The following is a 12128-nucleotide window of genomic DNA, read 5'->3' on the forward strand; positions in this document are numbered from 1 at the left end:
TTATATATAAATATATACATCTCCTTACTCTTTTTCTATGTAATGTATAAAATATGATCATTTTTTTTAGATTCTGTAGAAAATATTGTAGAAATTTATACAAAATACATTTCAATTAAAATATAAATTGTTTGGCGAATGTATTTTGTAATGTGTTCGTAGTTTTGGTAACAAGCTATTATTACTATTATTATTATTCAACTTTAGGAAGAGTTTCTTTTCCTTCCTCTGATTTTGTTTTTTTCTTTTGTACATAACTGAGTTTGGTTTTGTCAAATTCCAGAACCATTATGCCCAAATCTCCACTATATCGATTCTTTGCAACCTAATGTGATACAATAAAATAATGTTATAGTATTACTTATTGTCAAAGATGTATCATCTATTTGCAGACATATACCTGCAAATATTTCTTTCCTCGTAAATTAGTAAGCCTTTTATCTTGTATAATTAATACGTTATCAGCTTCTTGGCTTGCTTTAGCGCTGCCAAAAATAGATAAAGTCGTCAATTCTTCTTCTCGTTCTTTTCTTGGATGTATAACCAAAGTAACATGGCAATTATACTTTGTAGCAAAATTTCTAAATTCTGCTATGATTTTGTCCTGTTTCCAAAATCTATGACATAATGCTATATTAATAAAATCAATTTTTATAAAGAGATCTTTAAAACATTTGTCTCACCTATCCATATGTTTTGATTCATCTGATATGCCCATCATAAACTGCATATTGTCAATTATTACATGAGCTATATCATGCACATATGTTGCATGTTCAATTGCCTGACAAAAAAAGAAAAATGTAACAGATATACATAATACTGATTTTTTCACTTATAAATAATTTGATATATGGTCATACATCCATAACAACTCTGATGTTCTGCTGACCATGAAAAGTCATAAAATAAATCGGTAACTTGTTGAAAGCATCTGCATACGTGTTAAACTTGTCCAAATTGTCTTCTAGAGACACCTCTGCCATTTGTTGTAACATAGTTTTGGCTAGCCGAGCATTCCTGATTTCAAAACTTCCCCATAATGTATTAACTCCTTGCATTGCTAAATCTAGTGAATACTCACTCATAAATGTAGTTTTTCCACAACCTGAAAATGTCCTAACATGTGAAAAATATATCTGCAAATAAAATTTATTTGCTATTTTGTTGTCTTAATATAGAATAAGTTTTAATTAATGTATGACTATTACCAGTAGGTCCAGTTAGAATTGTAAACTCTCCTCTCCTATGTCCCTTTAAAATTCGATTTAGAGCAGGATATCTTTTCCACTTTACACCCTGAACTTTATCTATATTTTGCAAATCACATAAAACATCTTGCCTGAGATCATCGAAAGTAGTAATACTTTTATGCCATATCGGCTGCGCATTCGCCAAAATACTTTTAAGATCATAGCCTTTGTCAATGGCTAGCTTTGGTCTAGGTTGCGTGTCAATTGGTCTTACAAAGTAACATCTCTTTTCATTTAACTTCTTAGCAAATTGTCTGGCTGTATACCAACTAGGCTCGTCATTTCCAAACCATAAAATTAATTTCTTAAAACTTTCCAGACTTGGTAACAATTGCTGTGGTAAGTTCTGCAAATTATACGGCAAACAAATAATCACATTTGCAGCCTTTTGAGATGCTAATGCCAATAAATCATGTATTGTCGGCACAACCACTGCAGTTCCATCAGTTCTAGTGCCTTTTTGCTTGTAATTGATAAATCCACCAACATTGCTAATAGGTATGGTTTGTTCTAATTCTGATTTGCTAGAAAGAGTTTTATAACCAACAATACTGTTACCAAAGGCAATTAATGGAAAATATAATAACATAGGTGCAGCTGCATATACTCCATTTAATTGTAAGATGTCTTGTTGCGAAATTGTCTATAACATTTAATATTTAATAATTATGTTATGTATATATATAAGGTTATACACATTGAAAAATATCTGTTAATTCAATTATCTTACTGAAAGAGAGAATGTATGTAGAACTTTCTCGTATAAATCTGGTGATAAATCTGCCACTCGTTGATTGGATTTTATTATATTATTCCATTTCGGAACATAATCTTCTTGAATTCTTATAGTATTTCTTAAAGTTTCCAATTCCTGTATATTATTCGTTTTGCTTGATTTTTTTGTTAATAAAAACTTTTCTAGTATGTTCCATTCACCTTTAGAACTACATTTATCACACATGAAGTAACCTTGAACAAAATAAGTTTTTTAAGAAAAAAAAGAGTTATTTTAATTGTATCTGTTTACACAAATTATATATTGTATATTTTATATTATCATTCCTTACCTGTTGTCTTATTAATATAAATCTTGGCCTTTTTTAATTTTTCAAAGTCACATATGGGACATTCTATAGTTATACACGCATGTCCCTCGACGGCAGTAATTTGTTTTTGTTTCAAACTCTGTTTTATTTGAGATATTGACACCCCAGGTACTGATTCATTTATTGCGCTACTAGTGCTCTCAATGTGATACAAACAATGATGTAATGTCCGAAATTTATCGTATCTCCTTGCATTTAAAGGGCGCACCAATAATTTTAAAAACATTATTTTTTTTTGTCTGATAATTGAGGCTTTATTGACATCAGAATTACTTTGATTATCATCTAGCCACATCAAAATTGTTCTTCTCAGTAATGTATAATCGCATTTCGTTAATTTATTTCTTAGAGAAAACTCTTAAGAATTTTTTCAATGATAATTCACACAATTTTATAAACATTACTACAATACAATTCTTCGGACACTATCCAAATCATTAATGCAGATAATTTAAATCTCTTATAAAAGTTTACTATTATTTACATCATTCATGGATCACTTACATTCTCATCGTGTAAGAGTAAGAATAATGTTTATATAAGCCGTGATAACTTTACAAAATTTTCGAAGCTAAGATTTTCACTGATAATGGATTGAATGACCATAATTAGTACACTATGCAGCATGCATTGATTATACTGATGATTGTAAATAACATAACCGGCATAACGTGTTTAAAGCACGTGGTGCATACATTGAGAAGCGTTGGAGGGGGAGAGGAGAATCTTCTGCTCTTGAAGTGTATTCAGGATCTAAAGAAAAAGAAGACATGAGAACTTTGGGAAAAAGTGCAGTTGAAGATGCCCGCCAATTTTACAAGATGATATTTTAGTTTCCTAAATTGTTGATTTTGTACATAGATAATAAAAGTAGATTTTTTATTTTATTGTCACAATCCAAACAATTCGTTTCTTGTTTCAACGTATTTTCTATTTCTACTTTTCGGAGTAAAATAGTAGCATGTGATTGATCAATCAGGACAAATTTTCGCTCCTCTTGTCCTGATTGGTCAATCAAACGCTGCTCTATTACGACAAGTAGATTTACGAACGCAACCCTGTTTCGTGTGTCTCGTGTCCGGATAAATTAGGTTAGCGTTATTATTCGATAATATATTCGTGGGTATATTAACAGTTATTTTAATTAATATTGCTAAATTTGATTGTATAAACGGTCATACAGTATGGTTGTCTTTACTTGTAACCATTGCGGCGATACATTACAAAAGCCTAAAGTGGCTAAACATTATCAATTTAGATGCCGAAATCCACCCTTTTTAACCTGTGCGGATTGCTTAAAGGATTTTCGGTAAGAATTTATATAAAAGTGTTAAATTAAAAAATCTTCGAATATATATATACTAATTGATTTAATATTACGTACATCATGTAATATTAGATACGCGCGTAATTACATGTTTTTAATATTTTTAATTATTTCAAGGAACGAGGAGTATCTTGTGCATACCAAGTGCTTAACCGAAGCCGAACGATACGGCGGAAAAGATTATGTTGCAAAGCCTAACGCAAATAAAGGCGAACGTAAACAGCAGGAATGGCTTTGCATTGTTAACAATTTGTTGAATGGAACGGTAGATTTATCCACTGCGGAAAGAAAATTTCTTAATACTTTATCGAAATATGAAAATATACCAAGGAAGAAGACTAAATTTCTTAATTTCATACGCAATGCATTGGGTAATCGTGTAAATATGACAATTGTGGAGAGCATTTGGGATAAAATGGAAAATGCACATAAACAACAAAGTCAAGACTCTGCTGTACATATTCAAAAACAAGATACTATACAAACTCTAGGACAAAATAATGGTGAGTAATTATAGCAGTTTAAGTTTATCAAGCAACATTGAAACTCTTTCTAATGTATATAAAATATAGATTATATATCAATAAATAATATACATAATAAAAAATAGATTTAATATATACATACATATTGTTAAAATAAATCTAAGTGCAATATTTGTTTTTTAATAGATAAGACAACAAACATAGATTCTAATAATTCATTTGATAATCGGAATATTATTGAGAATCAAAATAATGAGAATATATGCAAAGAAAATAATTCTTCAAAGCATCAAAATAGAAATGACAAAGCATGCGAAACTAATGGTGATAATGTGTGTGAAAAAAAATCTAAGAAACGGCGATTGAAATCAACTAATGTTGAAATGTCAGAGGACCTCCAACTTGCTGTAAAAATTTCAAAAACATCCACTTTAGAAACGAATGAAAATGAAAGTAATAATAATCCATTTGATTGGAAAAAGACTATTTTAGATGTTGTACAATCCAAAGATGAAGTATCTTTAAAAAAACTACAAAGCAAAGTTATTAAAAAATATATATGTCATGTTTCTAACATATATGATGTATCTAATCAGACTGACATGGAACGTGAAAAAGCTATTGTAAAGTTTAATAAGACATTGAAGAAGATGAAAAAAGCATCTGTAATATGTGTTCTAGAAGATACAGTAAAATTACCCTCCTTAGACGAATAATCACTTTCCTGAAAAAATATCAGAGAAAAATACAAAGTAAGTAATGTCACATAAATAATATGAAAGAGAGAAACATTTCATCCGGCTGTATACATAAAAAAAACTATCAATGCAATAAATCACTTTGCAAATAACATTTTTTATTTCATGTATTATATTTTCACTAATATATTTTTATAAAATATTTGAGTTTGTAATTTATAAAACTGTGAATGGCTATTATAACTTGATTTATTGTATAAAAGTCTATTTTTATACAACTATGAGAAATATATTTCTTACAATAAGTACTTAAAAACAGTTATTGGAAGATATGTAATCGTATTGCCTATGACAGCATATTAATATTCATCACTTAGAACACAAATTTTATCACCATCAGAAACAACTTAATATACACAGTCTCTCTTAATTTTTGCTTCATGTGTATTTTATTTTTAATTAATGAAAATCAGATGGAAAGTCATGTAAGAATTTTTTAGAATACCATGCATGATCACTCATAGTCGCTAAAAGACCCTTTGTTAATACTTTGGCATCATTAGTTCCAAAATAAATTGGTTGTTGATCATACAACTGTGTCACTGTTCCTCCTAAAGCGCTATATTGAAAAATGATAATACAAATAAATAGAATGGACAAATACTGACTAACTATTAGAATAATATACAGCAAAACACTTAAATAATAATACCTTAGAATTGCTGTACCAGCACATATGTCCCATTTCTTGATAGCAGTTGTATGAACATAGGCTGTCGCATTACCAACAGCTATTTCCAGGAATTTATATCCTAAAGTAAAACGTTTATTCTTAAGTATAAATCCTTAATAATAACAAAAATTGAAGGCATGGAAAGAATAAAATAATGCTGCATGATATCAACAAAAAATAAATACATAATATATCAAAAACCTTAACAGCTGAAAATCCATATTGTGTATAAAAATTATCATTTGTCTTATAAATCTTATTATTTGCTCTGTTCTCTTTATAAGTCTTACAGAAAGTAAATTATAGAAAAAGTATGATTATCATATAAAAAGATCTTTACCTGCACCAGCAGCAGAAATAATTTCAACATTGTTGCCAAAGGCAACTTTAGATGCATTCTTAACTTGTCCAGCATGTGAAAGAGATACAATCAGGACAGGTGTTCTATTATCCTTTGTCTGTTGAACAAAGATTAGTCGGGTAATGTTTCAAAGTTTACTCCTTGATTGAATTACATTTTTAAATTCATACAATTACCTTGGGCAAATTTTTCAAATTTTTTGATACACCATGATTAGTCCATGTCCAGAATAAACTGTAATTCTGCTTCGTCTCAAATGGCTTATATATAACCCCAATAATTGGTTGTCCTTTCACAGCAATGCATACCATAGTAGATACATATTGAAGTAAATTTTCTAAAAATATAAAATATTGTAAAATACTTCAATTTTAACTTTTATAAAGCAATATGATAAGAAGATAAAAATGCAGAACTATTGAATGTCTTTTTAGATATAAATTTCATAAAAAGGATTGAATTGTTTTGTTCAATAAAAATGTTTGATAATTGCAGTGAGGATATTTAGTGAATTTGAAATTTCTTTTATAAAAACATAATATTTTAACTTTATTTTAATTTTCGAATTTTGTATCAAACTCTATTGTGTCTATAAATTATTAAACTATTCATTTAAGGTAAGGATAGGCTTATCCACAATTAATTTTTTCTAATTGTTTATAATATGGATTTTATACTATTACAGAATTGTATGTGTGAGATAATTGTCTATCTGTATCTGTCTTATATTCATAATCTATTTTTATTGATTTATTTGATCCTGAAAATAATTAATGCGTTTTCAATGTTTAATAGACAAAAATATTGTTATTAAATTGCAATTAAAGATAATATTTTTTTCATATCCATTACCTAAATTTTTAATATCTTTTTTTTATAGAATTTTTGTAGTTTTATATTACTTATAATTATGTTTTTAGACGTAAAAGTATATTTATCATACAATCTTAAAAATAAAATTTTTGTCATAAATTATTTGTAAAGTAATCTCATTAAAAATATTATGGTATTATTAGAATAAAGGTATATATATATATATATATATATATATATTGTTACCTGTAAACTCTTTGGTAGCATCAAGAGGATCTATCCAAATTGTAATATCATTAATGTTCACAATATCATCGCTAATATTATAACCATCAATACTTTTAACAGAATTCTTAATGTTTTCTACTACAATTTTGTCACAATCCTGTGACGTTTCTTCGGATATCACAGTAATTCCTGGAAATGATTCTGTTAAAGCATGATACATGGCACAGTGAGATCTATAATCTGCCGCTGTTACTGGATCGTTGACTCCTTTAAAGGTAACAGAAAAAGAATCATTTTAATTTACACTCTAAAATGTATTGAATGAAGAAAATGAACAAAATTATAAAATAGAAGTACTAAATAATGCAAATGATTTGCGAAAATAATATGACGAAAGTATGTAAAGCATATTATTATCATATTATAAATACTAAGTTGTATATTAATAACATTACCTTCTTTCGTTTGACCTTTGCTTTCGATTTTGAATTTAATCTGATCGTGTACAGCCACTACTTCAGATCCTCCGATTTCAGCCGCTCTTATCGCGGCGGCGAGAAGCTGCTTCAAAGATACATCTTTCTCGTTCGCGCGCCGATTTGCGCATAAATAGACGATGCCAAAAATCACCGCGACTACGCACAAAAGTATTCTTTGCATACGCACACCCATCCTATTGTACATTGCAAATTAATGACTTGCAATTAATAACGAATTCGTGTTTCTGCTGCCGTGCACACAGTGCGATTGTGCGATTACAATAATCCTGTTGACAAATAATAATTATAGTGCAATTAACGGTGCAGTTTTTTTCTTAACCTTATCAATATTTTTATCGTTAATTTCTACGGATATAACATACTTTTGACACTATGTAAACAACTTTTGTGCAAAGACAATTTGCGGAAGAATTTGTATTGAATATCAGTCATCATGATATTTCTTTTTTTATAAGATAAAAGATAAATTTTTTATCTTATGATTAGTTTTACGGTTGTCCAATATTGTTGATGGATGAACAAAAAATATAAATCCTTTTCATAATTTTTGATTTGTTAATAAGAGACGATCGTTTAAATACGAAAGATGTAGATGTGTCCAAGATACGCAGTGTTCGTCTGACATGTGACTTCATTTTTAATTGCACTCGGTTACACTCTCTGCACTTGGTTACAGCACACGCAGTTTTCCTGGCGGGAAGCAATGGCTGGATGTGAATTTTGAGATCGCTCGCTCGCCGTTCAAACATCACTTGAATTTTTCTTCCAAATAAATAAAATATATCGTAATATATCCTAATTATCCTAGATATATATCGCGCGTGTCTGAAATTACTTTGTGGTATCCGAAATACACGTAACAAAAGATAAAAGAGACGCCAATGAAACCGTGTCGTTGAAATTTTTTAGTACAAGAGATTCGACGAGATGTTGACGATACAATTTGGACAATGTGGGAATCAACTCGGACACGACTTATTCTCGAAGGTATCTACCGATCTTGAAAGTCTGAATACCGGCGTATCTTATGGAGTTAATTACGAGTATACGGAAAACACGATCGAGAAATGGTTCGACGGAATAACGGAACGCGGCCAGCATTTCGCGAGGACGATCCTCGTCGATACCGAAGAAAAGGTAGTGAACAAGATATGTAAGGATGCGAAGGCATCGTGGACCTATCGAATAAGCAATGTCGTTTGTCAATCTGGTGGTGGTTGTGCCAACAATTGGGCTTACGGCTACAAGATAAACAGCCAACGTTTGTCAAATATTGTATTGAATATAACGCGACAAGAGATTGAGAAATTAGATCGTTTTCAAGGATTTCTCCTGCTTCTTAGTTCGGCCGGTGGCACAGGATCTGGTGTTGGAAGCCGTATGGTTGAAATTCTACGCGAGGAGTATGAGACTAAGTCTATCGTCGCTGCGATTGTGTTGCCATTCACCTTTGGAGAAGTCTGCACTCAGAATTACAATACTATATTGACTCTAGCTGAGTTCTCCGACAGAGCAGACTTTTCTGTGTTATTTGAGAATCAGCAGATGCATACTATGAGTACTAGTTTGTTGAAGAATCCTAATACCATATTATACGACATAAACAATATCATTTCTGAGAATCTGCTCGCTGCTTTTCAACCTACCAACAATGCAAGATACGATATGAATTTTTTAATATCCAAAATAGCTGCGCATCCCAATTTTAGATTTGTAACAATCAAGAGTACTCCTCATGTTTCTGCAACATGTCTGCAGTATGAACCCACCCACAAGTGGGATGTGTATATACGTCACTTGAAGCAGACTCTCCGAATCTCAAAATCGCAAACGGAATTGACAAATGTCCAATTAAAAACACCAAATCCTATACTGGGCAAAACAGATGCGTCTCGTATGTACAGTCCTTGTCTATCTAATATTCTTGTAACACGTGGCAAATCTGTAGAAAATGACACTGTAATATTGGAAGATCTACAGACAAGACATTTATATCCAGAGTGGATTACGCTAGAGTCGTTCACTCACTTGCATCAGGAACGCAAGTTTTTGAATCGAGACAAATTCTTAGCATTGATCACCAACAATTCAGAGATACATCGGCCATTGGAAGCATATCTGGACAAAGCATGGAATTATTATAAATCTGCGGCTTTCTTACATCAATATAAACAATTTGGCTTGGAGGAAGACGATTTCTTGGAAGCTTTTGCAAAAGTTGAGAACATAGTGCAGGAATATAAAAACTTGAAGAGTTATGGTGAAAATTAAATTTTTTTATTTAACTTTTGTGTTTATGTGAAACTGATATTTTTACCTGATTAATTTGACATATTTATATCTTTATAAATAAGAAAACAAATTTTTGCTGTTTTTTAGTTACAATATGATACAAGTTAAACTTTGAAATTTTATAATTTGTGGATATGATGCAGTAGCATGTAGTAACTTGCTAGAACAAAGAATCTTCTATAATTTTATATATAACATAAGCATATAGGTACATAGATATATGTGCTTCATAATATATATATTTTGATTTACATTTATTTTCAAAATATGCGAAAAAGTTGACGATTTTAAACCACTGCAGATTTTTTCTAAAGAATGAGTTTTTACAGTTACTTTACTTGTTAGATATGTAGATTTATTTTTTAATTCATTCTCTCGACATTTCTACTTTGCCAAGTACATTATGCGTAGGCGTTTACGCGAGACCTTGAGTATCACGGTCACGGTTACTACGAGATGGGCGAGCGGTTGTGATGTCATTTGGGAATCGACCGAGCTGCGACTACGGGACACGTGAAAGAGACTCGTAAAGGAGGAAGAACTGATAAAAAGGAGGCAGAGTAGAGGAGGGAGAGAGGCGACGATAGAACGAACGAGCGAGTATGCTTACCGAGGGAAAAGCGAGATGAGATGAAGAGTCATTTGTGTCGATGTAATACTACCATGCGTCTGAGCCTCGTCTATTTCGCCGCGTCGCCTTTAGAATCTTCTCTGCGCAATTGCGTCCCTGCATCCCTGCTGGGATAGAAATCCATACGTATATATCGTATCAAAAATACACCTTCTGCGCAGTGTGTACGCGTCACGGATAAACGCAAAAATAGAAAATCCAATCATCCCGTTTCTTGGAAGAGGGGAACGTTTCCAGGAACCCCCGTCTGCCCCTTTCACCCTTCGTTTCCTCAGCTCGGAAACAATCCAAGGAATGATCGAGCGACGGAATCTCAGCGGTAAATGAGCCTATTCCAGGATTCAATCTCGTATCCTGAAATATATATATATCTACATGCTATTTATCTCTCTGGTATGTATTATATTTATAATTCAAGATTCTCAAGATATTGAGTTTTATTTCCTTTTTTTCTCTTTTTTGTATTGTATCAAAACAAAATTAAAACACAAATTAATTTATTGTGATTATAGATATCTCTCTATAATGAATATAAGAATAAAACATTTATAATTCTGCAATCATTTTAATGAAGCACAAAAAATATTTATGAATATTGATTTGAATAATTTTAAAATATATCTCGATTTACAATTACAATATATTTACATTTTAATCCTTAAGAGTTCTGTATATAAATATATTTTACTTTCCGTTCATATTGTCGTATTTTTTTCTTTAGAAAAACAGCATGCTTTAAAAAAAAAAATTAAAAATTGGGCTTCTTGATTCTCTTTTTTATATTTTTTCTATACACATTTTCTTTTATACATTTCTTTACATAATATGCTCTTTACAATTACAATCAAATTTTAATTTTGCTTTTTTTAGGTTTTACAAAATTTATGATGCGAGAATGACAGAAAAGCATCAAAATGATATTGTTAAGAAGAATACAAAACGACACTCTGTATAAAATCATTTTCGAAGCGAGATATTTGAAGAAAACATCTCGCTTCCGGACTAGGTCGCAGGGATAGAGGTTCTCTCGCGGTCATCACCGACGCGACTTGAATACCGAAGAGGCGTGGTTTTGGTCGGCGTAGAAACCTGTTCGTTCTCCGCGCTTCATCTCGTTGCAGCGTGACGTCGGCCGATTCCCCTCCGCGTCACCGCGTCACGCAGCCGACCTCCTCCCCCACGTATGAGGGAACGGGCGCTCTCTGGCGTCGGAGTCGCGGGACCGATGACGCGCGCCATTTTGTCCAGTGTCCGTCGAACGCGTCGTGCGTCGGGGTGCGTATCGCTGGCGGGGTTGTTTATCGCTGTGCGAGAGCGAAATAAATTTGAACGCGGAGACTTAGGTGTGATACCGCACGGGGGTGTGCGAACGGACGAGCGTTTGTTGTGCTCGGCTCGAGGCGAGCGTAATATGTATTACGTGCCTTCTAGATTCGTGTCTGTGGCGACGACGTCCGGCGCGGCTACGAAGAGGAAGACAGTCTCCTCGGATTGTGATCGCTGCGAGCTGCTACAAGGACAGACGTAGCGTCGCGACGACGCTTAATAAATAAGCGACTCACGGAGAGCGTGAATGGCGACGACGACGATCACGCGAACACTCGATTCCGTTGTCGCAGCGGAGAGCAGCGTTTGGCTGCAGGTGAGTTTCGAGAGGGTGGCAGCGCGCCGTTTCTGATCGATAAGAGACGCGCGCGCGCC

General features: G+C 32.4%; 4 protein-coding genes across 7 annotated transcripts; 2 read left to right on the plus strand and 2 right to left on the minus strand.

Moving 5' to 3' along the window:
- Positions 1–28: 28 nt before the first annotated feature.
- Positions 29–2626, minus strand: Mtdna-helicase (mitochondrial DNA helicase). Its single transcript, XM_070308429.1, has 7 exons — positions 2321–2626; positions 1984–2222; positions 1212–1896; positions 864–1108; positions 684–784; positions 401–617; positions 29–325 (listed from the first exon to the last, which is right to left on the minus strand). Exons 1-7 carry the CDS (start codon positions 2583–2585, stop codon positions 194–196), a joined length of 1884 nt encoding a protein of 627 aa, XP_070164530.1. The 5' UTR covers positions 2586–2626; the 3' UTR covers positions 29–193.
- Positions 2627–2914: 288 nt separating this feature from the next.
- On the plus strand, positions 2915–5013 carry LOC138939990 (uncharacterized protein C16C10.8). Its single transcript, XM_070308435.1, has 3 exons — positions 2915–3668; positions 3804–4189; positions 4358–5013. The coding sequence occupies exons 1-3, from the start codon at positions 3544–3546 to the stop codon at positions 4885–4887; spliced, it is 1041 nt and encodes a 346-aa protein (XP_070164536.1). The 5' UTR covers positions 2915–3543; the 3' UTR covers positions 4888–5013.
- LOC138939989 (tubulin delta chain) lies at positions 4881–12066 on the plus strand. 2 transcript variants are annotated; one of them, XM_070308434.1, is made up of 4 exons: positions 4881–4923; positions 8414–9764; positions 10208–10820; positions 11298–12066. In XM_070308434.1, the coding sequence occupies exons 2-3, from the start codon at positions 8432–8434 to the stop codon at positions 10225–10227; spliced, it is 1353 nt and encodes a 450-aa protein (XP_070164535.1). In that variant the 5' UTR covers positions 4881–4923; positions 8414–8431; the 3' UTR covers positions 10228–10820; positions 11298–12066. The 2 variants fall into 2 exon arrangements, with proteins under 2 accessions (XP_070164535.1, XP_070164533.1); XM_070308432.1 differs by lacking the exon at positions 4881–4923 and having other exon boundaries at positions 8159–9764.
- On the minus strand, positions 5096–10579 carry LOC138939991 (putative inositol monophosphatase 3). 3 transcript variants are annotated; one of them, XM_070308436.1, is made up of 8 exons: positions 10407–10579; positions 7867–8194; positions 7460–7770; positions 7023–7271; positions 6140–6300; positions 5943–6060; positions 5582–5681; positions 5096–5488 (listed from the first exon to the last, which is right to left on the minus strand). In XM_070308436.1, the coding sequence occupies exons 3-8, from the start codon at positions 7686–7688 to the stop codon at positions 5329–5331; spliced, it is 1017 nt and encodes a 338-aa protein (XP_070164537.1). In that variant the 5' UTR covers positions 7689–7770; positions 7867–8194; positions 10407–10579; the 3' UTR covers positions 5096–5328. The 3 variants fall into 3 exon arrangements, with proteins under 3 accessions (XP_070164537.1, XP_070164539.1, XP_070164538.1); XM_070308438.1 differs by lacking the exon at positions 7867–8194; XM_070308437.1 differs by lacking the exon at positions 10407–10579 and having other exon boundaries at positions 7867–8267.
- Positions 12067–12128: the final 62 nt, after the last annotated feature.

This window comes from Polyergus mexicanus, unplaced genomic scaffold, assembly GCF_030449975.1.
Source record: "Polyergus mexicanus isolate NDT 795.1 unplaced genomic scaffold, iyPolMexi1.0 SCAF_15, whole genome shotgun sequence".
Classification (NCBI taxonomy): Eukaryota; Metazoa; Arthropoda; class Insecta; order Hymenoptera; family Formicidae; genus Polyergus; species Polyergus mexicanus.